The sequence below is a fragment of the Microtus oregoni genome, unplaced genomic scaffold (assembly GCF_018167655.1).
Source record: "Microtus oregoni isolate MIOR12 unplaced genomic scaffold, Mior012 000031F_ref0000149, whole genome shotgun sequence".
Classification (NCBI taxonomy): Eukaryota; Metazoa; Chordata; class Mammalia; order Rodentia; family Cricetidae; genus Microtus; species Microtus oregoni.
Window position 1 is genome coordinate 15,231,633 of NW_024543090.1, and position 27,186 is coordinate 15,258,818.

The 27,186-nt window shown below is 45.6% G+C and overlaps 1 protein-coding gene across 3 annotated transcripts in view; it reads right to left on the minus strand.

Moving 5' to 3' along the window:
* The window catches only part of Scg5 (secretogranin V), a 46,312-nt gene that overhangs the window by 14,645 nt on the left and 4,481 nt on the right, over window positions 1-27,186 (minus strand). For all 3 annotated transcript variants that reach the window (XM_041678804.1, XM_041678805.1, XM_041678803.1), the window contains exon 3: window positions 441-590. In XM_041678804.1, the coding sequence (XP_041534738.1) occupies window positions 441-590 (150 nt within the window). The remainder of the gene's footprint in view (window positions 1-440; window positions 591-27,186) is intronic.

Sequence of the window (27,186 nt, forward strand, 5' to 3'; positions counted from 1 at the left end):
ATTCAGTAAGGCTGATTCAGCCAGAGGATTTGCGTTTCTAGCAAGTTCTCAAGTTATGCTGCTGCTACTGGCCCAGGCACCCTACCTCTAAGGACATCTGTGCTACATTCTCTCCTATCAACTTTTCCAGACCTCCACACTCTGAGCTAGTCTTTCTTCCTATCCATCCAAAACCCTACAAGCAAGTAAAAGGTGGCTGATGGGCTTGATACCAGCCAGTGACTAAGGATTTCCTGTCATCCGGGGCCAGCCTCCCCACACTGACTCAGTAGTATTCAACTCCCATGCTGCTCCACCCAACATGGGAGCTCCATGCTTCAGGGAAGAGAGAGGCCTCACCCTAAATAAAAAGAGGAACATTCTTCAGAGGGAGCCCACATTGTCACTAGGGTCAGAATTTCCAATTACCCCCCACTATAACCCAAGGCCTTGTTCCTTACCAGTTTTCCCAAGAGGACAGGGATTTGGAGGGTCTGGGTAGCCTTGATCCTCACTGAAGTCCTTAGGAATGTTGTCGCCAGTCAACTCTGCCACTATGTTAGGGATGTTGCCAAAAGGACCCAGGTGCTGAAGACCCTCGTGAGCTCCACCTGCAGTGGGAGGAAACATCTTTAAATTGGCATTTACTCAGCAGACCACACAGGCAAAGCACTGGCCTTAGAGAGCAAGGGGAACACATCAAGTGGTTCCTGCCATCTTGAGGTTCGGGGTTTAGCTGCAGAAACGGACAGACAGTGTATATCGGTCATTTTCTCAGAACGTGAACAGTGCGCGACTGTCATGGAAATGTTAAATCATCATCGTGGAGCTTGGCGGAGAGACGGTTCCCTTTAGCTGGTGAGACAAGTGGGTTTCCGGATGCTCACATAGGTGAGCAGGGCTGTGGAAGTTGGGTATGGGCTTGAGTAGGAGGGAGGGGACACACGAGGGGGCAATTGTCACGGAGATCTGATAGATGGAAAGAACATAGGGGGAGGAAATTAGAGAAAGAAACTCACTAACATCCTGCCACCCCAACTTAACAACTGAAAATTTGATGGCTCCAACTATTCTTTTCTGTACATACTTTTCTGCATAAATCTTTACAGGGGCTGGGGTTATGGCTCAGTGGCTAAGAGCATTTGCTGCTCCTCCAAAGGGCTTGACTTTGGTTCCCAGCATCCACAATTAGCAGTGGCAACTACAAGTAATTCCAGCTCTAGAAATCTGGCAGCCTCTTGTGGCATTAGTAGGCGGCTACCCTCATGTGCGCGTGCACACACACACACACACACACACACACACGCACACACACAAAAATAAATCAATCTAAGAAGAACTTTTAAACATTTCATAATTCTTCTTTCATATTAAATCACAAGAATCTTTCTGCTTGTCTGCCTGTGCCCCATTTCTGCATTTATGAAGGAAAATGTTGTTGTATATCTAATCAGGGCACCATGACACGTTAACTATTCCTCTATTGTGAGACACTTAGTATTTCCCAATGTATCATAGGGCCTTAATTTTTTCCATATTTTGGATTAATTTTCATCAGGATAAGTTCCCAGAAGTAAGTCAAATTACTAGGTCAAACGCTATAAACATTTTTATGGCTCATGATATTGTACTGCCAAATGTTTTCCAGAAAGGAGGCACTAATTTATAAACTATCACCAACAGTGGAGTGCCGTTTTAACAACATCCTCACCCGCATCGGCTTTCATGAAATTTCATATTTTTTCTTGCTTGCTTAAATGGATTTGACTGCCAAATCAATCAAATATCTTCCATATGTTTATTTACTGGTTTTGTTTTCTTTTTTATGACTTGTCTGTTTATGCTTCTAGAATTACCGTGTTTCTCATATCAACTTGTACAAACATTACACTTAATAAAGATATTAGGCCTCTGTCACATCCTCTGCAAGCATTCCCCATGTCATCGGACTTTGAATTCTGCTTGCTATTATGATATTTTGCTAACATAAGCTTTTAATAGTTGCATAGTCTGAGTCGTTTTTAACTCTCCTTTGTAATTTCTTTTCATCTGTCTAGACTTGTAAAATCATTGCCTCTTCAGGGTTTATGATCAACATTTGGATACTTCAGTTTATTTAAAAAATTAACTCTTTAATCCATTCTTTTTTTTTTAGCATGTTTAGAATAGATAACCTATCATCACATTTGCCTGGTAACTGTCTGTTCCCACCTCTTGCAGGTCAGCAACAGGTTTCTAAGTGCCTCACCCATACGCAGACACGGCAGTGAAGAAGCTCCCATGAGTAACTTGTTTTACTGTACCTCTGTGCCTTATGACTGTGGGACTACTTCATTTGTAACACATTTTACAAGATCAAGCTTCCTTTTTCCAGACCCCCTTCTTAGGAAGACTTCATATTTGTCAACTCTGTTGGGACACCAGTGGTCCTCCCTCAAAGCTGTGTTAATCTATGTACAGGGTGCTCACAGATGTCCATAGAGGGGGGTCTACTCTAAATCGTAGGATGACCTGTTGTACATGAACTCCATGGCTTTCCCCTCTGGCCACTTTACCTAAGTCCAGCCAGGCAAAGCTCCCTGGACACTGTGTGAATACACTGGCTTTGTCTTTTTGGCAAAACCCAGTCCTCCTTGGATAGGCACGGTATTTTCTTTAGGACTGTAAACATATTCATGTTGGGTCATCATGGCTAGACCTTGGCATCTTTCTGAGCTGTTTCTCCATCACAGTCTCTGCTATGTTTGATTCAAGTCTCACCTTAAAAGGACAAACTTAACCTCCCTTACAAGCATTAGCCATTGCTCTGCAATAAGAGGGAATGTCTACAATATTTACACACTTGAAAAGATGGTTGGGGCTGGAGAAATTGCTCAGGGGTTAAAAGAATTAGTAGTTCCTCCAGAGGACCCAGGTTTAATTCTCAGCACCTACACAATCACTCACAAGCATCTGTAGCTCCAGTCTTATGGTGTTCAAAAGTGTCCTTCCAGCCTCCACGGGTCCTGCATGTACATTGCATACACACATACATGTTGGCAGAACACTCATCCATATCAAATAAAAATAAGTTAAATTTTTTTTTCTGGGCAGTGGTGGCACACACCTTTAATCCCAGCACTTGAGAGGCAGAGGCAGGCAGATCTCTGAGTTTGAGATCAGCCTGTTCTACAGAATGAGTTCCAGGCCAGCCAGGGCTACACAGAGAAACCCTGTCTCAAAAACCAAACAAATAAATGAACAAACAAACAGGTATTTCTTTTGTGGATCACTATAATTATGTGAATATTTAGAGTAAGCTACTTCATGTAACTCATAAGTAAATATTGACTTTCTTTCATGCCCTTATTAATATTTTATCATACTCTACATTAAAATACATCTGCTAAAAGTCTACTTTGACTAATTAGTATCTGTCAGTCTCTTATTTCTTACTATTTCACGCTATCACTCTGACGTTCTCTTAGTTGGTGTATCCACAGGAATAAAATTCTTCATTTTAATTCTTCATTTTCATTTAATTGACTGTTAAAACTGATTAGTAAACCACACTTTGGTTTGTAATTCTGTTATTAGCTTGTTACTCTTCTTCCTCTGATTTTATCTGCCTTCATTTTTAACTACTCCGGATCTTCATCAGGTGTTATCCAAATCACACAGTGGTAGCTGCTTTCAGAAGTACCCTGGGAATACATGCTTCCCCCTCCCCCCCGAATTAATTTATGTTTCCGAATTAACCTGCAAACTGCAAAGGTGAAAGCAATGGATCGGTGCCTTCGGTATTGATATACCTGAAGCTGACTCTGAGCCTGGTGCCGTAGCCACTACTATGCTTGTTACAGGGCAAGCTCTCTGCTGTGTCAATACATGCCTCTGCTTTTGGAAGCACCCTCGGACTAGGTGCCAGGAATTACCCAACTTGGCTCGGGGAGAACGCATGTCTTAATGCCCCATTAGTAATTAATGAAGGAAGCAAACACAGTTTCCCTTACGGAGAGCCTGCCAGGGCTCTGTTTACCTTTGTGCCCCGGTGCCACTTACATGAATGTAGCACTTGTTCCAAGCAACAGATGTTTAGAACCAGGTAGAGCTACCAGAACACAAATGTCTTTTCAAACCATACTTAAGGACATCGCGTACAGATGCACTCACTGAAGCAGGTAGGAACCTTGGGGGACATGAAGATGTCAAAGATGCTGCTCTGTGCACATCTAGAAAGGAAGTTTTAATCTAGTGGCGTGTTCAGCCACATGCTGCTTTTCTGATTCGTTCCATTGTTCAGAACAGGTCTGTGACATCACATGCTAGATCAGCCTGAATGCCAGGCTATCACAGGCTCTGCTAGGTCTGTTTCCCTTGGTTTCCTTAAATGTCTGACATTAATCAAACACATGTTTAAACATCATTATTCAAATAATTTAAACGATTTATTGAACATAATCTATACATCAAGACTTAGACAAAACAATATCCAGTTTGAGCATTAGAAGGAGTGGTGGTTTGAATGATAAAGGCCCCCATAGGCTCATAGATTTGAAGGCTTGGTTACCAGAGAGCGACACTCTTTGAAAAGATTAGGAGGTGTGGCCTTGTTGAAGGAGGTGTTTTACTGGAGGTGGGTTTTGAGGTTTGCAAAATCCCAAGCCAGACTCAGCAGCTCTCCTTTTTTGCTCCCCGCATCAGGATGTAGAACTCAGTTGCATCTCCAGCACCAAATCTGCCTGCATGCCACCATGCTTCCTGCCACGTGATAATGGACTAAACTTCTGCAACTTTAAGCCAGCGCCAATCAAATGTTTTCTTTTGTAGACTTGTCATGGTCATTGTGTTTCTTCACAGCAATAGAACACTGACTAAGACAGAGGGTCAACCAGATTGTTGTAGATGCTGTTTTCATTGAGTTCTAGTAGGAAGAAAGAAAGAAAGGAAGGAAGGAAGGAAGGAAGGAGGGAGGGAGGGAAGAGGGAGGGAGGGAGGGAGGAAGGAAGGAAGGAAGGAAGGAAGGGAGGGACATGTACAATACAGCCAGTTGTAATGCATGTATCACATGCATGTATCACATAGCTGGGAAGCACAAGAAGTTACCATTGTATAGAAAAATACGTAGCCCAGCCCAGGGGCATGAAGGACTTTCTGTAGAAAACAACACACCAATTAGTTCATTAGTGCCATAGAGAATTAACCTGAGAAAGTGTGGTTTCTGTTCTCTAGTTGTTCCTTCAGTCTACTTGGTTATTCAAGGTTCACACAGTGAAACAATGAACAAGATTCTACAACCTAGTGTGGTTAAGCATGGCATAGGTATCTCGGGATCACTATGCAGGGGTGAGCTGGAAGGAAGTTAAGAAGCCTGCTTTAAGAATGTGCCTGAGGCCGGGCGATGGTGGCACACACCTTTAATCCCAGCACTTGGGAGGCAGAGGCAGGTGGATCTCTGTGAGTTCAAGGCCAGCCTGATCTACAAAGCGGTTCCAGGACAGCTGAAACTGTTGCACAGAGAAACCCTGTCTCGAAAAAAATCTAAAAAAGAAAAAAGAATTTTGCTGAGGCTCAGGAGTGAAATAACAAGGACTGGGATCAGGACTTGAAGTTTCTAGTAATACACACGAAAGAGATGCATCAGAAACCGGCAAAGCTTCCAAAGGACCATGATCTGATGGTGTGAGAAAACACCATTGGTAAAGACAGGGTCTTTTTTAGTAAGACCTTCGAAATTATTTCAGATAATCAATCGTATCCTGTGATGAGACATTATCTGCTTCCATTGTATTTTCATTCTACAAATACCTCTGAAAGAATAAGAAATATCCAATTCTTGTTAAATGAGATTTAAGGCCAGTTTTCTTTGTATAAAGTTTATGTAATAAAATTGGCACCAGGGGGCTGGAGAGATGGCTTGGTGGTTAAGAGCACTGGCTGCTTTTCCAGAGGTCCTGAGTTCTATTCCCAGCAATCACATGGTGGCTCACGACCATCTGTAATGAGATCTGGTGCCTCTTCTGGCCTGCAAGTGTACATGCAGACAGAATACTGTACCTATAGTAAATATATATATATATATATATATATATATATATATATATTTAAAAATTGGCACCATACCACTATTTCCAAAATCTAGATAATACAAACTCACTGATAGATGTTTGTGTGTGTGTGTGTGTGTGTGTGTGTGCATTGTCATAGTAGTGGCACTGTATTTAGCTGTAACTAGTGTAATCTAGGACTCTGAGTGGGTGGGTGGAAGAGGTATAAAAAATAACCAAAGACTAGCTGAGTTGGATTGATCTACATCAGAGCCTGTTATCAGTTAGGGTCGCCGTTGCAGCGCTGAAACACCATTAAAAGCAGCTTGGAGAGACAAGCATTTATTTGGCTTACACTCCCATATCACTGTTCAAGGAAATCAGGACAGCAACTCAAGGCAGGAACCTGGAGGCAGGAGCAGATGCAGAGGCCATGGAAGAGTGCTGCTTGCTGGCTTGCTCCTCATGGCTTCTAGAGCCACAGACCAGGCTATGGTTTCAGTGGTTCCGAAGCACTGTTTTATTCTGTGAAGAGCTCGGTGAGGTCAATAGGAACAGAGCTACTTCTCTGAAATAAGAGAATTCTGGACTATGGCTATTGACCTACAGCCTCTCAACGAGTTTGTAGCCTGCCATTTTGTAGTCTGAGACCGCAGCATGATTTCCCCTCTGAATGACACCAGGAGCGCGTCACGGGGCCTTGGGCAACCCATGCGCACTCTCTCTGGTGGCTTCCCATTGGTCTTTTAAGATCAGTTCAACCCTGAAGCACCAATGACTTCTCAGGATACTGGGGTCTCTGGTCGTTTCTAGCTCCCTCAAGGGTTCCAAAGAAGACAGTGACCAGGGGTTTGGCTTCCCACTGTGGACCAAGGTACCAGCAGAAACACTCTTGAGACGGGAAGCTGGCCTCTGTCCTCTCACTCCCATATTGCCTTCGTCTCTGATTGCTGCCTCATGCCAGACGGCTCAGCGTGTCCAGACGGAACCCCTGCCCGGCCAACTTTGCCTCACAATTTGGTAACACCCTGACAAGCTTACAGCCAGTCGAGTTCCATCGGTGCCCCTCGCCCCATGCCGAGGCTGTCTGTGGAGTCATGTAGTTGGGCATCAGTGCTGGGCAATAAAGGAGAATTGTGGTGGGGCAGCCTGGTGCCAAGGAGCTAGTCACCCACCTCATAAAAGGGGAGTTCCGTGAGGAAAAGTCTGGCAGGAGAGGGCATAGACTCTTCAATACCAGTCATTCAGTGGAAGGGAAGGGATCCAGCAGTTTTCACTTAGGTTACCACAAGCTGCAGGCACTAAAAATACACTGCAGCCCCGTCCTGAGTCCTCCAGTGTCTCCATCCATCACTTAGGAAGCCACCACCCGCTTTCTTTTGTTAATGTCTGGGAGACTGGAGCAACCACATAAACTGTTAAAGGTGGCCCTACTTCTTTTTTTTTTCCCTCCCCCTCCCCTTCAGACTCTTCAGAGAAAGCTGACAGGGCAAGAGAGGCTTCGCCTCCCACAGATGTTAGAGATGAAGTGAGGGGGAAAAGAGAGGCTCCCAGTCTGCAGCTAGGGCAGAAAGAAGTGGGTAGAGAGGCGTCTACGTTCTCCTAGAGCCAAAGACCAGGCGTGGAGGATGGGGAGGCTGGACACCATCCACGTGAGGCAGTAGGAGACATGAGGACCGTGAGATGGACCTATGTTTCAGGAATTTTGAAGCTTTGGAAAGTCTCCTTTGCTCCAACAGTTTGGGAGTTGTCCTACACACACACACACACACACACACACACACACACACACACGATGTGTCCACACACAATTTCTCCTGAAAGACGAATGTTCTAAAATTCAGGCATAGTATGAAAAGTCAATATATCCTTAGCTAAGGAGGTATAGGCAACAGAAAAAAAACCATTATGGATTCACAGAAAAAAACATTATGGATTCCCACTGTTTCCTGATGGTTGGGACCGCCTTCAAGCACACCTGCTGCCATATTGTGCAAATCCCTAATCCCCCAGTCGGAGCTGTTTCCTCCAGTCTAGCGTGGGAGTGAGATGCTTGGAGGAGAACGAATCAGACACTATGTGTGTTATACGAAAAGGCTCACCTGGATGCCATGGCGTACTACTGAGCCCTTGATGAATATTAGCTGCTTCTCACTACGCGGTCCCCGTTTGCCAACAGCACAGTCCACAGAGCCAAAGTTAATCATCCTGCACAGCTTTCATTCCGAAGACCACAGTTCTGTAGTTGAGGTTTTGAGCTACAGTGACTCAAAACAGTTGGAGCACTTTGATGGCATCTAGGAGCCCTTACCAGATACAACTAGTTCAATCGATATCCGAGTCCATTCTCCCCGTGGTTCTCAGAGCAGTTCCCTCAAACTCCCTCCACTGTCCTTGAGGATCCTGCCCTCTCGTCAAAAGGGGACAAAAGACGTCCATGTGGACGAATATCTGACATAAATGTCCACTTGGTAGGGCAGGACACGAACCCATGGAGGAAGAAAGATGTGCCCCCCGCATGAGGAAACAAGCATGGCACCCTCACTCTTCAGCATGGATGCTGTAGTCTCCATTTCCTCTGGCCTTTTAGTAAAATGTTTAAAATGGACAGGGCTTATGTGTCAAAAACGACATCCCTTAGACTCATGAATGATCGCCCCAAAGTACAAAGCACTTGGGGAATGGGAAAAACCAAAGGATGATTCTAGCTGTGCCCACTTGGCTTCTCCTGGATTTGCCTCCGGGCAGAACCTGGCCTGAGCAGTTTGCTTGCAGTCCTTGCATACACACACACACACACACACACACACACACACACACACACGCTCTCAAGTTCAAGCCTGGTCTCTCACAAGCTCCGCCCCACAAACACACAGGAAGAGATCTGCATTGGGTGAGTCTGGCAGATTCTCGAGCAAAACTGACTGTTCAGATGTTTGGGGTTGAAAGACATTTGTTTTCATTCCTCTTCATTCTTCTGCCTTCTCCCCCTCATACTAGGATCTACAGTCCTAGGGCTCCTTCGAGACCAGAGGCTACCAGGGTCACTAGGAGGCAGGAGAGCAGCGAAGGCAGAACCAAGGAGCCTGGGTCGCTGCATTTGTAGGCTCCGCATCTCCATGTGGTCCCAATTTAGGCTCCCAGGCAAAGTTGTTTACTTTAGAAAAGCTTTTTAGTTCACTTTTTAGTTTTTTAAAGGTATTTTGCTTAGACACTGCTTGCTTTTCAAAAGAAGAAAATGTCTATTTTTTTTTCACCAAAGTGTGTTTGTTTTGGCTGTTTACTCGATTGCCAAAGTCCAAATTTTATTCTATGAATTTAATTTTTGTAAGCCACCATGAGCCCGGCCTCTCTCAATACAGGCAAAACACAAAGAATAAAACAGAATAATTTGGACATGAGACAGTTTCTGGGAGACTTGAGAACCTGGCAGGTTTAAGAAAAGCCATTTTGAATAACCAATCTGAAGAAGTGCTTCCAGCTCCTTCATATAACTCTTAATTGTTGTCTGAAATGAAGAATCAACTCATCGAATTATACAGAGGCCAGGCATACCTTTATACTGATGCTATAAAAACTTTATTCTGATTCCAGTGTGAAGTTCTATGGGCCGTCAGAGTGGAGCTCGTGTTAAGGTATCGGTAGTATTTGGAAAGAAAATGGTGTATCCACATGGAGGTGGTTGGCTTAGCTGAGGATGTAGAAGGCACTGGGTTGGTGACTAAGCTAAGTCTGAGTACTCAAGCATCTGGCTCCACCCCAGCTGCACTTCGCTTCCAGAAGCTTCACTTACCCCTGACATCCTTTGTCCAAAGCTGTTTTGTCCTCCAGGCCTATGTGTCATTCCACAATAATGAGTACTAATTAATAAACTGTAATGAGTAATTATCATAACAATGATTAGTGACTAATAAACAGTAACCCACGGCCTCCCGTATCTGCTTCTCAGAAGACGTCTCAGACATCTTGATGTTCAGGAGGTGATTCACTAACGGGAACTCCGGGCCTGCTGCTACCTTACCAGCTATCGAGCCAAGTGGGGTTGTGTCAGGGTCTCAGGTGTGGAGAGTGGACATGGCCATTGCTGACCCTGGTAGGCAGACGGAAAGCAAGGTGAACAGATGTCAGAGGCCAAACTAGAGCCAGAGAAACAGTTAAGAAACTCCTAATCAGAGAAGAAGCGTCCACAGTTAATATGTCCAATAAATAAAGGAGAGCCAAAGAAGCCTCGGGAAAGGAAAATGAGGAGGACAGGCGGGCACAAGACACCCAGAAAGTGGATGTGACCCCTGCCCCAGGCCCAAGTTCTAAACAGTCTCTACCCACGTTCAGGTTTCCAGCTAGCCTGGACTTCAAAGGGCAGCAGGGCACAGGGAAGACATGGTCAAGACGGAGTATATATCCAGCGGCAGAGACTGGACATGAGAAGTAGCCAGACCACAATCCTAATCTGTCAGCTACTCTGGGGTGCTAAGTCCTGCCACACCACCTAGATTAGGGGATACACAGCTTGGAGAGATAATTATTCTGCAAAGTCAGTGTCTATCCCTGACACCCAAGCCTAGTCTTTAGTATAAGACAAGGGCCTCAGTTTAGGTCAGGAAAGGTCTCTGCATCATGGCGGAGCACTCCAACATGACCTGAGCAAGTAGTAACTGCAGTAAGCAGCAACCTCTCATTCCCTCTCTCCACCCAAGCCTGCTGTAGATAAGTAAGAAGCCTTTGTAAATTGCTAACACAAACATTTATTTTGGACAAGAGGAACATTCTTTTCTGTTTCTGACTTTTAGCAGATACTACCATTTAAAAAAAAAAAATCTGTCCTAAGTGGGGAGTAGGAAGAACATGTGGTGTGTGTACTGTGGGAGGGGACGCTTGAAATAAATCCTCTGCCAAGCTTTGGTGATGTTTCTCCAGCTTGCGGCTTTCCCAGCTCCACAAACATTCCCAACTTCTTCCTTCCAGACCCATGTAATCTCTTCCTGGCAATCGTCATTATGTATAGAACAGCAACAGAACAAAATGACGAGGCACTTGTCACTTATCAATTCTACGCCAGGCTCTACAGCTGCAGCTGGGGTCTAAAGGCACGTGATAGGAAACACATCAGGAAGGTATCACAGAGACGCGGGGCAGGGGGCGGGGAGGGTATGAGGGACTCAAGCTGTGAGGTCAAAAGAGAGATGGCAGGCAGCAGACAGTTAGCAAGACAGGGAAACATGGCTTAGCTAACCCTTTGGATTTCTCTCTTACCCACTCGTGGTAATACGGGCGATCCAAGTTCATAAGTAAACAGAGGACTCACACTTAAGATTGCCAGGGACCCGTCCATCAGTCATGCCAACCAAAACTTTAACTAGGGCTAACTAGGAGCATCAACCATGACCTAGGAAAGTTTCGGTCTCTATACATGTAGAAACAGTCTGCTGAAACACGGTCTGACTGCAATATAATATAAACCTCACGTATAAGTGAAAATTGTCCGCTAGCCTCACTTAAGGACGTGAAAAAGAGGCAGGTGAAACTATGTTTTAAAAGTTCATCTCAATCTATCTCGGTATATCCAGATTGCTATTATTTCAACATACGATCAATATAAAAGCTACCATTGAGATGCTTGACACTCTTTTCCCACATTATGGTCAATATATTCTGTGTAGTTTGTATCTGGGAAGTCTACAATTCAACTGACCCATATGACACATGCCTAGGAGCCACACGGGGCTGGGGACCAGTGTGTGGAATGGACAAGCGTGTAGAGGAAGCTGTGTGAGCCCCAAAAGCACTGCCTCTGTAGCCTGGCTGACTGAGTTAGAATCTTGGTTCCATCAAACTGACTGCATGATCTCATGTGTCAAGTGAGGACACTAACAATACTACATTTGGGGCAGCATAAGGATAAAATACTCTTAAGGCTTTTTGTGTGGATTCTGGTCGTTATTAAATGTTTAATAAAAGTCCGTTGTGGTCATCATTTTATAATGAGCATGACCTGTGCAACTTAAAACCTCACGTCAGCTGTTCTCAACCTGTGTGGGTCATGACCCCACAGAAGCTGTACTTCAGATACTACATTATGATTCATAACAGTAGCAAAATTACAATTATAAGGTGGCAATGAAAATAAATCTGTGGTTGAGGGGGGTCAACACAACATGAGGAACTGTATTAAAGGGCTGCATGCAGCACTGGGAAAGTTGAGAACCACTTCTGTATGGGATTCTGAACAACACGCTTACCTCTTTGAATATTAGTAATTCTCTCTATAAACAAGCGATAATAACAGCGCTTTTACTAAATGTCCATTTCCTCGCCCTTGGACCCAGGTGTCAGTGAGGAAATAGCCAATGGCAAGCTGAGTGGGAATGGAGGTAAATGTTCCTCTGCAACTGGTGACCTGCAGAGCGACAGAGTGGAGGACGAGTGTCCCCATGACTCCAGCCTGTCCCCCTGGGCTTCTCTCATCATCCACCTAGCACAAACTCCCTAACAGTGAGAAGAGTCACTTTTCTCCAGGCTGATGCTCAGGGTGACTGCACCTTAAGGGATGAGCTTTGGGTTCTTCACCATTGTTGTGTGTGCCAACATCTGAGTGTGGACCATAATGCATGTGTGAAGGTCTGTGGGGTCCATTTCCCTCTCCCAAATTTTTGTGCTTCCAAGGGTCAGAGTCAGGTTGGCAGGCTTGCACAGCAAAGTGACCTGCTGAGTCATTTCATGGTTCCCTGGAGCTAGCATTTGAAAGGAATAGCCCTGGCTCAATTCCCCCAAGAACAACTAACCTGTTATAAGATTCAAAATCTCTGATGGCAGTGGCTTTTTTTTCTACCAAGAAGTTTGTTTAATGGCTCATACAAGATTTTGAAGAAGAAAACTTAATTTTTAAACATTAAAACCATGTTTTAAACACCCTTCTGCTCAGGTGATTAGGATTGATTTGTTAAAAGTTTTGGAATTCTCCAGGAAGCACTCCTGAGGATGTTTGAAACCCATGATTCAAACAGGGAGGGATACCCAAGTGACAGGATTGGTTATGCCACTGGGAATGAACAAGCACACCTTAGACCACAGCTTTGGAGCCCTGCTCCCTATACTTCAGGGAGGGATTGAGAATCCACTGCCCTTCAAGATCCCCGAAGCTCATTTCCAAAGAGCGCTGAAACTGCCATCCAAGCTGGTGAATCTGCAGTGCACGAAAATACACAATCCCTTGTCATGTCTCCCTGAAATCCAAGTGAACTCTGGAGAAAGAAAAACACTGCTCTGTTTACCTAATGAGACTCTGCTTCACGACTCTGACTGTCCTGTCTTCACAGAGACTCAGAACACCCAGACCCAACAATGAAGAGTGAAGGAAGCAAACAGAATGAGATTTCTTCAACGAACCAAGCTCTTCTGGGCCCACATTTATCTCTATCCCAAGTTGTATCATCTGGGACGTGGCAGGAACAGGCTAAAGCCAAGGGAAAAAGAGAAGTCTAATGCTGGTGTTATTATTTAAATAGGACAGAATGGATGGATGAAGGTGTTGGTTTCCAGGAGAACAAACGTTGTGGGCATTGGCGGATTACCGGAGTGTTCATTTCTACTACTGTGTCAGGGACATTAGGCACACTTTAGGGAAAGACCATTCTGATCATACGTGTTCCTTCCCTTCCCTTCAAGGCAGTGATGTGGACTTAAGGGGCTTACCAGGTGAGACATAACTTCAAACATTCATGTTGGGCAGTGGTGGTGCACACCTTTAATCCCAGTTCTCAGGAGGCAGAGATAAGTGGATGTCTGTGAGTTCGAGGCCAGCCAGATCTGCAGAGTGAGTTCAGGACAGGCTCCAAAAGCTACAGTGAAACCCTGTCTTAAAAAAAAAAAAAAAAAAAAAAAAAAAAACCACCCCCCCCCCAAAAAAAATTCATGCAAATTTTGAAAGTATTTTCATCCCATGATGCTAACGGGCTTCATTCACATCTGTATCTAACTTCCCTTCAGACAAAGAGACTGAAGACATGGAGAGTTGGAAGGGAAACCCCAGTCTTCACCCTGGGCTTCAATGCCCCACACCCTGAGTGAGGCAGTGCTTTCCTGACCTCTTGGCTCTCTTTGGTGCTTCTCACACAGGACAGGCCTTCAGTACAAGTATATTTCCAGGGTGGTCCTTATTTCATAAGGGCGGAGGGTTATAAAATGCTTCCCAGTATAGCAGGTGTCATTTATATAAACAAAAATGTCGATCCCACCTCACGGGTCCTAAGAGTAGCTTGACAGTGAAGCAAAATGAGCCCCCTCTTTGTATGAACTGCTTTAAAGGACTCGTAGCCATCATTATTATATTTTTAATTTTATGTATACGGGCGTTTGGCCTGCATATATATCTATGCATCTTGTATGTGTGTCTGATGTGTGCAGAGGCCAGACAAGGGCATTGAGTTCCCTGAAACCGGAGTTAGAGACAGTTGTAAGGTGCCATGAGGGTGGTGGGAATTCAACCTTGGTCATCGGGAATAGCAGCCAGTGCTCTTAACACTGAGCCATCTCTCCCAGACCATTAAAATTACAAGTTTGTATTGTTTTTCTTTTTTTTTCTTTTTTTTTTCTTTTTCGAGACAGGGTTTCTCCGTAGCTTTTGGTTCCTGTCCTGGAACTAGCTCTTGTAGACCAGGCTGGCCTCGAACTCACAGAGATCCGCCTGCCTCTGCCTCCCGAGTGCTGAGATTAAAGGCGTGCGCCACCACCGCCCGGCTGTATTGTTTTTCTTAACTTACGGGGAGGGGAATCCAAATTACACAAGCTTCACCCCTCACTGAACTTGACCTGCTCTGGGTTGCTCCTAAAGCCACCTATGAAATCCACCCTGACTTCTTCAGCGGCCATTATTTCAGCTCCTACTCATTCAGCACAAATATCAGTATGCAAATCCACTAGATCTATAGCCATGGATGAATGAGCCTAGGATCTACTAAAGTCTGAAAAGTCAGAGTGATTGGATCTGATTCTTCCCATCCCAAGGGAGGGATTTTGGAAAGGAGGGGGAAAAGAAAGAAAAGAGGAAACAAACCTGCGGCTCCCAGATCCCTGTTGGCCTGGCACCAACAGCTGCCACGCGGCCTTGAGCAAAGAAATTCACCTCTGCAGACTTATTTTACTATGAAATGAGGCCAGTGGACGGGAGGTTCCCGAAGGTCCCACCCTGTCCTTTGGTTCTGTCTAACACTGGGTTGTTTGGTTTGTTTCTGCCCGTCACTTCTCCTCACACAGCCCCAGGCACCAGGCAGTGGAATGTTCTGGTAAGCTTCAGGCAGCAGATTGAGTATTCTTTCTGCTATGCTGAGTTGAGGGGTTTGCCAGCTGAACAGTAAATACGGCCGACGTCAATGGTTATGATGGCCTTCAGATATGTCCTGTTGTCAGGCCCAGTCAAGGGGCGACCATTTGATAAGAAGCAGCATTACAGCTTGCTCAGGGCCAGGGAGACAGAAGCTGGAGCTGGCACGGAGAGCCCAGGGAAAGGGTGGTCTTCTCTTGTGCCTTCATTTAAAACCTGGTTTTTTTCCTCTCCGCAGCTTGACCTCCCCACTACTGCCAGCTCGGTCATCAGTGGGGTCACATGAGTTATTGACAAACAATCCTCACCAGCCCTAGATGCCCAGTGCACCAAACCCAAGCTCCTGGGAGACCTGGGGCTCAGAAATCTGCCATCTTAGAGTTCTGGAAGTTCTTGAAGAACCATCAGGTAGAAAGACCACAGTTTTAGGTAGACCTGGAAGGGCTCCTGTCTCCTGCCGGGAAATCAGGTAGCGCAGTATTGCTAAGTCTGGAGTAACAGTAAGAACGTACCCTCATCACAAAGAACATGTATAGGAGGTTCCATCTGTATGGAGTCACTGTGACAGGAAGTCCATGGACAGAAGCTGGATTAGTGAGTGCTCTTGGGGATCTAGGGTAAAGGAGAAGGGCTGGGCAAAGCACAGGGATGGGGGTTGACAAAGGGGACAGAGTTTCTTTCTGAGATGACAAAAAGACCATAAAATGGATTGTTGTGACACGAGTATGTTGAAAACCATGGAACTGTGTACGAGGTAAAACACTTCCTTACAGCTGCCCCATACGTGTGACAGAACACACACAAACGCATCAGGCCCTCTCTTGATCACTGTCAGGTTAATTACAAATGTAACCAATGGTGTCTATGCATGCAAAGAGCTCTCAGGGTCTTCACCTCACCATCCATCTCTTGGCCACTTTCTAATCACCGCCTACTGGCCAGAGCAATGATTCCATTCCGAGCCAAGGGCACCACCTGGTGGCCATCTCACAATTTCAGCTCTTCTCCCAGAGTTTCACCCCGGGATCCTTCTCGACCTGATAAAATCCTTAGAACTTCTGTTGTGAATATGAATGCGCAAACACATAGCAGGCAATACGAAAGTGCCAGGCACAGATATAGCTAATGAAAAAGAAATGTGTCACGAGCCATGTTGGCGCACGCCTTTAATCCCAGCACTCGGGAGGCAGAGGCAGGCGGATCTGTGAGTTCGAGGCCAGCCTGGTCTACAAGAGCTAGTTCCAGGACAGGCTCCAAGACTACAAAGAAAAGTCTCGAAAAACAAAACAAAATAAAATAAGATATATGTGACACACGGAAGGAAAGAGGTTAAGGTTAATAGATCATGAAAGGAAAACTAATCAAGACAGTAAGATGTCACTTTTATCTGTCAAAGGAGTTCTTAAAGGGTCGTGCTCATTGTAAACAAGTGGAAAAACTGTCCATGAAGAGAGGAAGAAGGGAGAGAGGAAGGAAGGGAGGGAAGAAAGGAGGGAGGGAGAGAGAAACACTACATATATCGGTTAAACAGTTGCGAGCAATCTGACAGGAATTAGGAAACTGAAATTAAAAATATACAACTATCTTGGCCGAATTATTCTTTTCTCAGAAATGTACGCCCTAGGGAATTTATCAAGAGACTACATAAAGGTCGTGTGCATATATATGCACTGAGGAAGTAGTTATGAAGATAACAGATTTAACAGATTGGGAAATCTCTAAATGTCCACCACTTGAGGAATGTCTCCACTGTGTATATAATGAGTATAATGCAGTTGCTAAAAAATAATGACATTGACTTGTTAGGATAGAGAAAAATATTTTGCTGTAATATTAACTATAAAAATATGCAGAATATTTATGAAAGCTGGAGAGACGGCTCAGTGGTTAAGAGCACTTACTGTTCATGCAGAGGACCTGAGTTCAGTTCCTGGCACACACAACAGAAAGCTCACAACCTTCTGTAATGCCTACTGGAAGAGATCTGACCCAGTCTTCCGGCCGCTACACTGGTGTGCACATACCCCCGCCCCCGACACACACACACAGACGAATATTTTTTTTTTAATTTATTTATTATGTATAGTGTTCTGCCTGCATGCCTGCCTGCAGGACAGAAGAGGGCACTAGATTTCATTACAGATGGTTGTGAGCCACCATATGGTTGCTGGGAATTGACCTCAGGACCTCTGGAAGAGCAGCCAGGGCACTTAACCTCTGAGCCATCTCTCCAGCCCACAGAGGAATAATTTTAAAACCTTTATTTGAAGTGTTAAGTTTTTTTTGCTTTTCTTTTCTTTTTTTTATTTTTATTGAGCTCTACATTTTTCTCTGCTTCCCTCCCTGCCTCTCCCCTCCTCCCTTCAATCCTCCCCCAAGGTCCCCATGCTCCCAATTTACTCAGGAGATCTTGTCCTTTTCTACTTTCTGCTTCCCATGTAGATTAGATCTATGTGAGTCTCTCTTAATGTCCTCATTGTTGTCTAAGTTCTCTGGGATTGTGGTTTGTAGGTTGGCTTTCTTTGTTTTATGTTTAAAAACCACCTATGAGTGAGATAATTGTCATTCTGTGTCTGGATTACCTCACTCAAAATAGTGTTTTCTAGCTCCATCCATTTTCCTGCAAAATTAAGACTACCCATTTTTAAGAGGATATTACTAAAATAAGAAAGCTCTACATGCACACTCATACATATGTGTACACACGTGTACACACACACACGCATGCACACACACGCACACGCACATGCACGCACGCACGTACACACACACACGCACATGCGCACGCACACGCACACACACACACACACACACACTCAGATGCCAAGAGTGGAAACTTCTAAGTGGTAAGATTGTGAACATATTATTTTTGTCCTAATGATTCACAATGGCTTTTTAAAGTCACTTTTATGATTAAAAAAAGTTTAAACATAATTACTGAGTCCTTAAAGTGACTCCCCAAATTTTGTTTTGAATATGCTGTGGGAAGGAAGGAGCAGAGATGAGAGGAAGAGGGGAAAGGAGGGCAAGGGGATGTGAGAGAGAGGGAGAGAAAAAGAGAGGGAGAGAGAGAGAGAGAGAGAGAGAGAGAGAGAGAGAGAGAGAGAGGGAGAGGGAGAGGGAGAGAGAGAGATATTAAGTCTCGGGAGTGGTTTCAATAAAGGTTCTAACATGCAAGGGAACATTTAAAATCATCTGGAGATGTTTTGAGCTCTGGCTGTGGAAAATCTACTGCCATCTAGTGGGCAAAGGTGAGGGATGCAGGCCATCAACAGGAAATTTTCCTTCTGCTCTTAGAGATTCAAAACTGTATCCCCTGCCCTTGAACTGTCCATTCTTGGCATGCTGCTCATATACTTCTATTGTAAAACAGAAGCATATACATAGGACTTATGAGGACAAAACTGTAACATATAAAGTACACAGTAGACCCCAAACGAGGATTATGTCCTTCCCACTAGACCCTTTCCCTTTGGTTGAGTAGTTTACAGATTTCTTTTCATGGAGTCTCTAGCCATTTCAAGTATTTAAAAACCATAAGCATACCATGTGTGTGCCCAGTACCCGTGGAGGCCAGAGAAGGCATCAGATCCTCAGGACTGGAGCGAGAGATGGTGTTGAGCCACTACATGGGCACTCAGAACTGAACCCTGGTCCTCTGAAAGAGCAGAAAGAGCTCGTAAGCACTGAGCCATCTCTCCAACCCCCTCAAACATATTTTTGAATTTAAATAAGTGTTACCATATTTCCCTTCAGATTTTGGAGCTTTAAGATTGGGGGAGGGGGGAGATGGCTCAGCTGTTAAAGAGCATTTACTGCTCTTCCAGAGGACCTGGATTCAATTCCCAGCACCCGCATGACAGTTCACAACTGTCTGTACCTTCTTCTGTTGAGGGACTCTGACGCCCTCACAGACATGCAGGCAAAACCCAAATGCACATAAAATAAAAATAATAATTGTTTTTTTTTAAGTTTGGGTAGAAAAATGAAAAGGAAATCACCATTCTGCACTACTATTTATCAAGAACTCACAGAGGCATATATCCTGAGCACAGAGAGCAATTATGCAAGATGTACCCCATGGTCAGAAGGCTGCAGAGTATCTGAGAGGCGTCTCCTATCATCCACAAAAGCTGTGCGCAATAGCTGAGCAGTGATAGCACACGCCTTTAGTCCCAGCACTTGGGAGGCAGAGGCAGGTGGATCTCAGTGAGTTCAAGGCCAGCCTGGTCTACAAAGCAAGTTCCAGGGCAGCCAGGATTGTCTCAAAAAAAAAAAAAAAAAACAACAACAACAACAACAAAAAAAGCTATATGTACGATGTAAGTCTTCTGGGACCCATCCAGCAAATTAGTTTGCTTGTGTTTGTGTCTTTGCTGAATGAGCTCTATGGATCTGCTTCCAGACATGGAAAGTAATCTACTGGGAAGCAGAGCTCGGGATCCAAGTGCTCACCCATTCTTACTAATCCCTCATCAGAACAGCACTGGTACCGCCCAACAGAGCAGGGTAGACTCCGTCAGCCATCTCTCAGACTCTCCCACGTTCAGCGCCCTCCCTGAAGACGAAGGAGGGGATCTGAGCTGCCTCACAGCACAGGCATCCTGAGGCAGGGGCATGAGAAGCAAGGCTCGAGAGTGGGGTAAGAAGGCCGGTGACTAGGGGCTGACGCATTACCGTAGCTGCAGCTCGCGATCTGGCCAGCTGGGAGAGAGCTGACCACTCCCTGCCTCCAGGCACATCTGACTGGTTCACGGTCCAGACCCCAAGGCACCAAGACTCTGCCTGTAAAAAAAGCCAGAGGCACTTCCCAGGCTCCAGTATGCTGTATACAGACCTAGTTAAATGAGAGCCGATGCCAACAGTCCTGTTCACTGACCACACATTAAAAGCAAGAGCCTTACAGTATTAGTGCTATGTGTCATTTTCTGTCAAATAACGGCTCTTCCCTTCCTTTCTTTGTAAACACTTTGAGACAATAGCACCTGCATTGCTGCCATGTTTTTACACACTTCAGTGACCAAGAACTATGCAGGGTCTGGACAGACTCAACAAATGGTCCCTCCCATCATCTGCTGAAGGCCTGGAAACGTGGAGAGAAGGAAAGAGACAAGAGAAGAGACACACTGGTTGGGTTCAGGAGACAGGCCCTCTCCGTGGTTTACAGCAGAGGAATTCTTCCCAGAAGGCCCGTCCATTCCCGCTGCTTGGAGGGAAAACGTTAATCATTCACGTTTATCCAAACTATGCAGAGCCTGTCGGCACAAGTCTCCTGAGCTGTCCTAGTAGGAGGATGGCATTATGAAGGCCTCCTGGGCCTTCCTCTGCAAGATGGGCCAGTAGCCTAGACTGGCTGTCCCCTCTGCCTCGGGCAAAAAATCTACGACAATTTCCTGGGGGAGAATGATTATCAGTTCCCAAGTCCCCTCCTGGGAGAACCCCTCAGTACAGTCCTCTCAGCCTTAGGTAAATGTCACTCTGTCTTGGTCAGGTCTCTCTCCCGTAGGTTGATGCCCCTCTCTTGTCTGTGTACTGAGGATATTCTAAAATGCTGTAAGGAGTCTGTGTGTGCTCCTGGAGGGCGAGAGGGTGTGATCAAATGGATCACCTGGACGAGGCACAGGCTCACATCATGAGCATTTGACCTGCTGAGTAACAGTTAAATTGCAAGCCGAAGAGACACCAGCTGGCCAGACATCTGGCCTTCCAATGGCGCTGGTGAGCTCTAGGCAAGGATTGGATCAACACGAGCAGAAATACATAGACTGTCCTCTAGCCAGTACCACTGATCATGGCTGCTGTCACCGTGGAGGAGATATCCAGATGTGAAGAAGCCTTCTTATCTGCAATGAGAGGCTTAAGGGACACCCTGCCAGCAAGCACCAGACAGACTACAAGAGATATAGGAGTTTCCCTGGGCAATATAGACCACCTGCCACAGTTTCCAGTTGTTCCAACAAAAACCAACCTGTTGACAGTCTCAAGAGTGCCCAGCTTTCCCTGCCATCCCATATTTGACACAACGGCTAATTTTTTTTTCCTTCGTCCCACTCAAACCCAAGTTTCCATGATATACATCCTCAGAGAAGTTCAGCTTTGATTATGACAATGACGATTCCAGCGGCAGCTTCCCTCGTTCTCTGTCCCCAAGAGACCTATTCCTGTAATAATCCACATATACAGGACTCTCAGCTTCTAGCCCAGTACACCACAGACATGCATTCCAATGTATTTGCTCCGTGCCCTATCTCATTTTCAGGCTCCTTAGAGCAGGACCACAGATCCCAGCAGGAGAAGTCCACAAGCCTGATCCTTCTGGTTGCCATTTCTCCATTAGCCAGCACACTTGACTGGCTGGCGGGAGGTGCTGAGTGAAAACATACTCCACGGTTCCAGATCTTTCTTATCCCTGCGGATGCCTCCAGACTGAAGAGCCATGGGAACAGCTCTGGGCATAGGAAGGAACACAGCAACCAGCACCTGTCCCGACCCGCGTATTCTAGAAAACTGCTATAGTCCCCCAGTTAGAGTTGACCCTAACAAGGAGGCTGAAAGAATAGTGATGCCTGATTTGTGGTTGGTTTACAAAATCCTGAAAAGGCAAATTAGGACAGTATGCACAGGTTTTGAAAGCCATGAGAGCCAGCATTCCCAGCACAATGTACAGGATTGGTAATTCCTTGTTGAATGAATACAGAAAGGGGACACCCTGATGGGAAGTGTAAGTGACCAGAGAGGTCAGCAAGTGGACCGTCTGCTTCCAGTGCACTGCCGGCCAGCTCTCTGATTCACCCTCACATCTGTCTTTCACCAGCGCCTCCGACGTGCATCCGTGACGGGTTTCACTTTTGGCTCGGCATCCGCTGAAATGCTCGTAAAGTCACGAGACCAAGAGATGGATGGAAAAGGCAAATCCGAGTGGGAAAAGTTGCTGCTCGGAATCTTCACCCAGCACTACTCCGCCCTACAGCCCCATGACCCCAACTCCTTTGTCACCACCAATGGGGTGCAGATAAGGCCAGTGGAACTGATCCCTCCAAAGATTACTAGGCAAGAGTGGTTTTTCTCAGGCCAGAGCTCAGCAGGACACAGAGAACTGGAAGATGGGAGAACCAGTGTTTAGTGATGTTTTGTGTTTGTGTAACAGTTTTCCATTTTTCAATTTAACTGTCACACTAACACTGCGAGATGGACCAGGCAGCTGATCTCCATTTGTGCGCTGAGAAACTAAACTGTATGGTATCGAGACATCTGCCTTGCTTCATGACTCCTTCGAGTGTGAACTAGAACAGTCAGGCCTGTCTCAGTGTCCATCCCACTAGCTGCACAATCCATCCTCTCCTTACTCCCTGTGGTGGTTTGAAAGAAAACGGCTCCCAAAGGGAATGGCACCATGGTGTGGCCTTGTTGGAGTAGGTGTGGTCTTGTTGGAGGAAGTGTGTCACTGGGGAGGCAGGCCTTGAGGTCTCATTGATGCTCAAACCACACCCAGTGAGACAGAGCACTTGCCTGTGAGTCAAGACAGAAGAACTCTCAGCTCCTCCTCCGGCACCATGTCTGCTTGCATGCTGCCTTGCTTCCCGCCATGGTGAAAATGGACTAACCCTCTGAACTGTAAGCCATCACAATTAAATGTTTTCCTTTCTAAGACTTGCCGTGGTCACAGTGTCTCTTCACAGCAGCAGAAATCCTAAATGAGACACTCTCTAAACCCAAAGCCCACATGTCTCTGCCTTCACTGACAATCACATGACACACAGCGGTCAACGTGCACGCGCCTATGTAATTGCCGTGCCTAAGTGTGGTCTGCTAAACCCGGCCCGCTTCACTAACTCTTTATGGTCCGTGGTGACCAAGATGTTTGGACTAATTTGTTCCAAGAGGGAAGCTTGTCAGAACTTTCACTTCCTATAGCCTCAGGTCCCTGAAATGCCAGCCACCCAAATCCACATGTGCCTAACCGTAATGCCCGGTACCATTACAGTTTCTCAGCCAACTAGCTTAGGGCTATACAAGTCTGCAGGGACAGATGTTTTCAGACATAAAACAGCTGGCCTGCCAACCAACTTATAAAGCTCAAGCCATCGTGGGAAACCTCACACAGTTTCCTTCTTTAGGATGATTACATCAAATAAGACAGGTTACAGGAAAGCAGTTTTGCAAACCGTACACGTCATATAAAATTTACTTAGTGCTCTTCCGTTTCCTACAGGTACATAATCCACTGTGTCAATTATCTGTGGAAAATCATTCATCGCAGCGTCCCAGGTGACTCATCGGGCTTCTCGTTGGCTGGGTCTCGTTCCAGGTGGCATGAATCAGATGACCTGACACGGGGTTCTAATTTAGACACCAAGGGCTTTGAACAGATACGGGCTCTGGACAGATATGCCTGGCCGGAAAACCCTCAGGAGCCAAGGTTCACAAGGCCCACACTACAGGAAAGAGGATGGTGTCTTAGCCTCCCAACCCTGAGGCGTGGCTGACAAGCAGATGGGAAGGGAGGGATGTGTAGTCCTTTATGCTTAAAGCTTAGATTTTTTTTTTCCCTGCCAAATTCTCATGTGAACCAAATGGAAAGTGGAAAGGAAGAAAAAGGGTTAGAAAATATATGTGTGTGTGTGTGTGTGTGTGTGTGTGTGTGTGTGTGGTGTGTGTTTAAAGCCTCATTAGGATTTAGAGGCAATAAAATACACCGTCGCTCAGACTATTGTCCCAGAAATAGAATGGGTGTGTGGTCTAAATTCTCTTTGTCCTCCACCAGAATCCCAAACATTGGGTACTTTGTATTCAGAAGAATGAGATAGAATGTAGAACTTTCAAGAAGCAGGGTCTAGCTCAGGCCCTGAACCCACAGACGGACACTTGGTGAACTACCCACTCCGTAATGATATGTTGAAGCCTAAACCCAATGGGTGATGGGAAAAGAGGCCTCCACGAGCTCTCCTTTCCCTCAGCCTTGTGACGACACTACCGGGAGGTCGCAGCCTGTGAAACATGAAGCAGGTTCTCATCCCACGCCTCAGCCAGTGCCTGCTCCACACTCTCAAGAGCCGTGAGCAGAAGTGCAAGACACCCATCTGGCGGATTCCTGTCAGTGCACCCCACACAGACTTGGATGAGCTGGGCCCCGGGTTAACAATAACTCTAAAGTAGCAGCTGTTGTGAGTAAAGCTCACCTCACCACCGCTGCTGCTTTTCTATGCCCATCTTTGACAACCGTGGTGGCTGTTTTGAGTCAGCCTGACACAAGCTGGAGTTATTGGGAAAAAAAGAGACTCATTTGGGAACGGGCCTCCATAAGATCCCTCCCTAGGGCATTTCCTTAATTGGTGATTGGTGGGGGAAGTCCCAGGCCATTGTGAGCGGAAGCAGGCTGAGCAAGCCGGTAAGCAGTGTTCTTCCATGCATAGCCTCTGCATCAGCTCCTGCCTCTGAGTTCCTGCCCTGCTTCAGTTCCTAGCCTGGCCTCCCTCAATGGCAGACTACAGCGTGAAAGTCTAAGCCAAATAAACCCTTTCCTCCACAACTTACTTTTGGTCATGGTGTTTCCCCACAGCAAAAGTAACCCTGACTAAGTCAACATTGTAAGAAAATGGTAACTTTTTAGGAGATGAACTAAGATTTTATATTGTTTAAAATTTGCACAATTAAAGTATAAGCCCCAATCAAAGACAGTGATGATTTTTGCTTATTTATTAAAGTACAAAAAACTTTGTTGATAACTACTGAGTTTACTACTTTAAATTTGTGATTTTGCTTTTGAGACAAGGTTGTGCTCTGTACCCAGACTGGCAGGCAACTCACGACATAAAGCAGGCTGTCCTCAAATTCATGGTCCTGCTGCCTCTACCCAATTTTCCAGTGCTGGGATTACATGTGTGTGCTGTGACATCTGGCTTGTATCTATACGCTTTAGCAAAGTGTTTTATTGAGGTCATTCATATTTCTCTACATTTTGTGCACACAGTAAGACTGTATTTTTATTGCATTGTTGCAAGGACATAAAATGTTTATTTAGATTGGTTTTCTAAGTAGTTAAGAGCACTGACTGCTCTTCCAGAGGACCGGGGTTCAATTCGCAGCGCCCTCATGGCCACTCACGCCTGTCTGTAACAGGCTGTAACTGTCTGTAACATGGTTCCAGGGACCCATGGCAAAATACGAATGCACATTAAAAAATCACCCGGGCCCCTGATTCTTCACCGAACTGGCTCTGTCTAAGGCTCTAATTGTCTCCATCTGCTCATACCGGTAGTTCCCTGAAGACATAGCGGTTTCTCTTTTTCTAGTCTTCCTTATGCTTGTCTTTCTGACCAGCCTCTGTTTGCTTCTTTCTCCCATCCTCCTTCCGTGTTTTTCAAATTCCAAGCAAGCCAAGCAAAGGCCCTCCTATGGAGCTACTTCCCCAGGCTCCGGGTCCCTTTGCAGACTCTTGTCTACCTGTCCTTTCTCTGTTGAACATTTCAGGACTTCGGAGTGGGTGTTCTGTCTCCACATATGATGTTTACCGGGACACCTCATTCCGGGCACAGCCTCAGCCACTCCTAACAAGGAGATGCAGCCAAAATGCCCTCCTTCACCCAGACATCTCTCTTGCGTTACGCACATCCAAAGTACCACCTTTGGACCTCTTCCCAGATGCCCTGGATTGCCTTAAAGACATCCTCCCATTATCCAGGCTGCTGGTCTACACAGGAAGCTTAAAATAATTCTTCCAGGGTCTTTTTAAAGAGTAGTGTGTGTAATCTCAAAACAGCTTCAAAGGATCGAGGCTCAAAGAAACGAGTTGCAAACCCATGTTCTCATGGATTCTTCTAGAATGGGGATAACCTAGACACAGACTTTAGTCAAGGTATCCAAGCCAAGAGACAGCCCTATTTCTTCCTCTAATGCAGAGAGAGACTCTCCAGAAGCAAAGTGAGGCTCCTCTTGGGCCCTTCCATGCTTACTTCCAGCTGCCATCATCCAGCCTTTGATCAGGAAGCAAACACTGCCGCTCTGTGGCAAGGTGGAGGTACTGCAGCTCCTTTACTGAGCAAGGTTGGCCAAGGGTAGTAGGCTCCTTAAAACCTGCCTATCTTTTCAAGAACACTACCTTAAGAAGGGCTTTTCCCCCCATTTGGTATAATTTTTTAAAGTTTCAGCTCTCTTTATCCTGAAAAAATTAAAGTTCCAAAAGTCAGTATTTTTAAAAAGATTTTTTTTGATATTTTTCTATTTGGCAATATAAATATAAATTATTTAGAACCATCAAATGCTAATAGCTATACATGTCTACCTTAATGGTTTAAAACCTAGTGATATCACAGTGCTAAGTATCCAGTGGCTTATAGTGTGGGTAAAAGAAACAGCTGACACATTAGTAAAACAGTTTGTGGTTGTTTTGGTTTTTATTTTTAACCCGAGGCTCTTAGTATTCTGGGAGCTACACTATCTGCTCTGGTTTGATCCACCCCGATTCACTGAGACTGCTCCTCAAAGGCCTCCACCTCAGCAAACAGCTCTCCGGGTCTGTCCTTGGGACAGCCGCTAGCTGCCCTTGCTTCTGAGGGCAAAATGGGGTGGGAACCCAGGAGAGGCTCAATGTCATCCTTGGGAGGTATTCAAGGCCAGGGTGGGCTATGTGAAATCCTGTCTCAAACACCCAACAAAGACTGACAAACCAGCAAAGCCTACAAGCTGCTGCTAATCACAGAGAGGAGGCATCTTGTGGTCCTCTTGATAACAGCTCTCGTGACGGCACCTGAAGGGACCCTATTTCATGCACAAGACATCCCGTTGCAGAGAAGTTATAGAGAGCACACACAGCAAGGAAGGAGTGTAGACACAGCACAGACTCTGCTTCCTTGCCATCGAAGC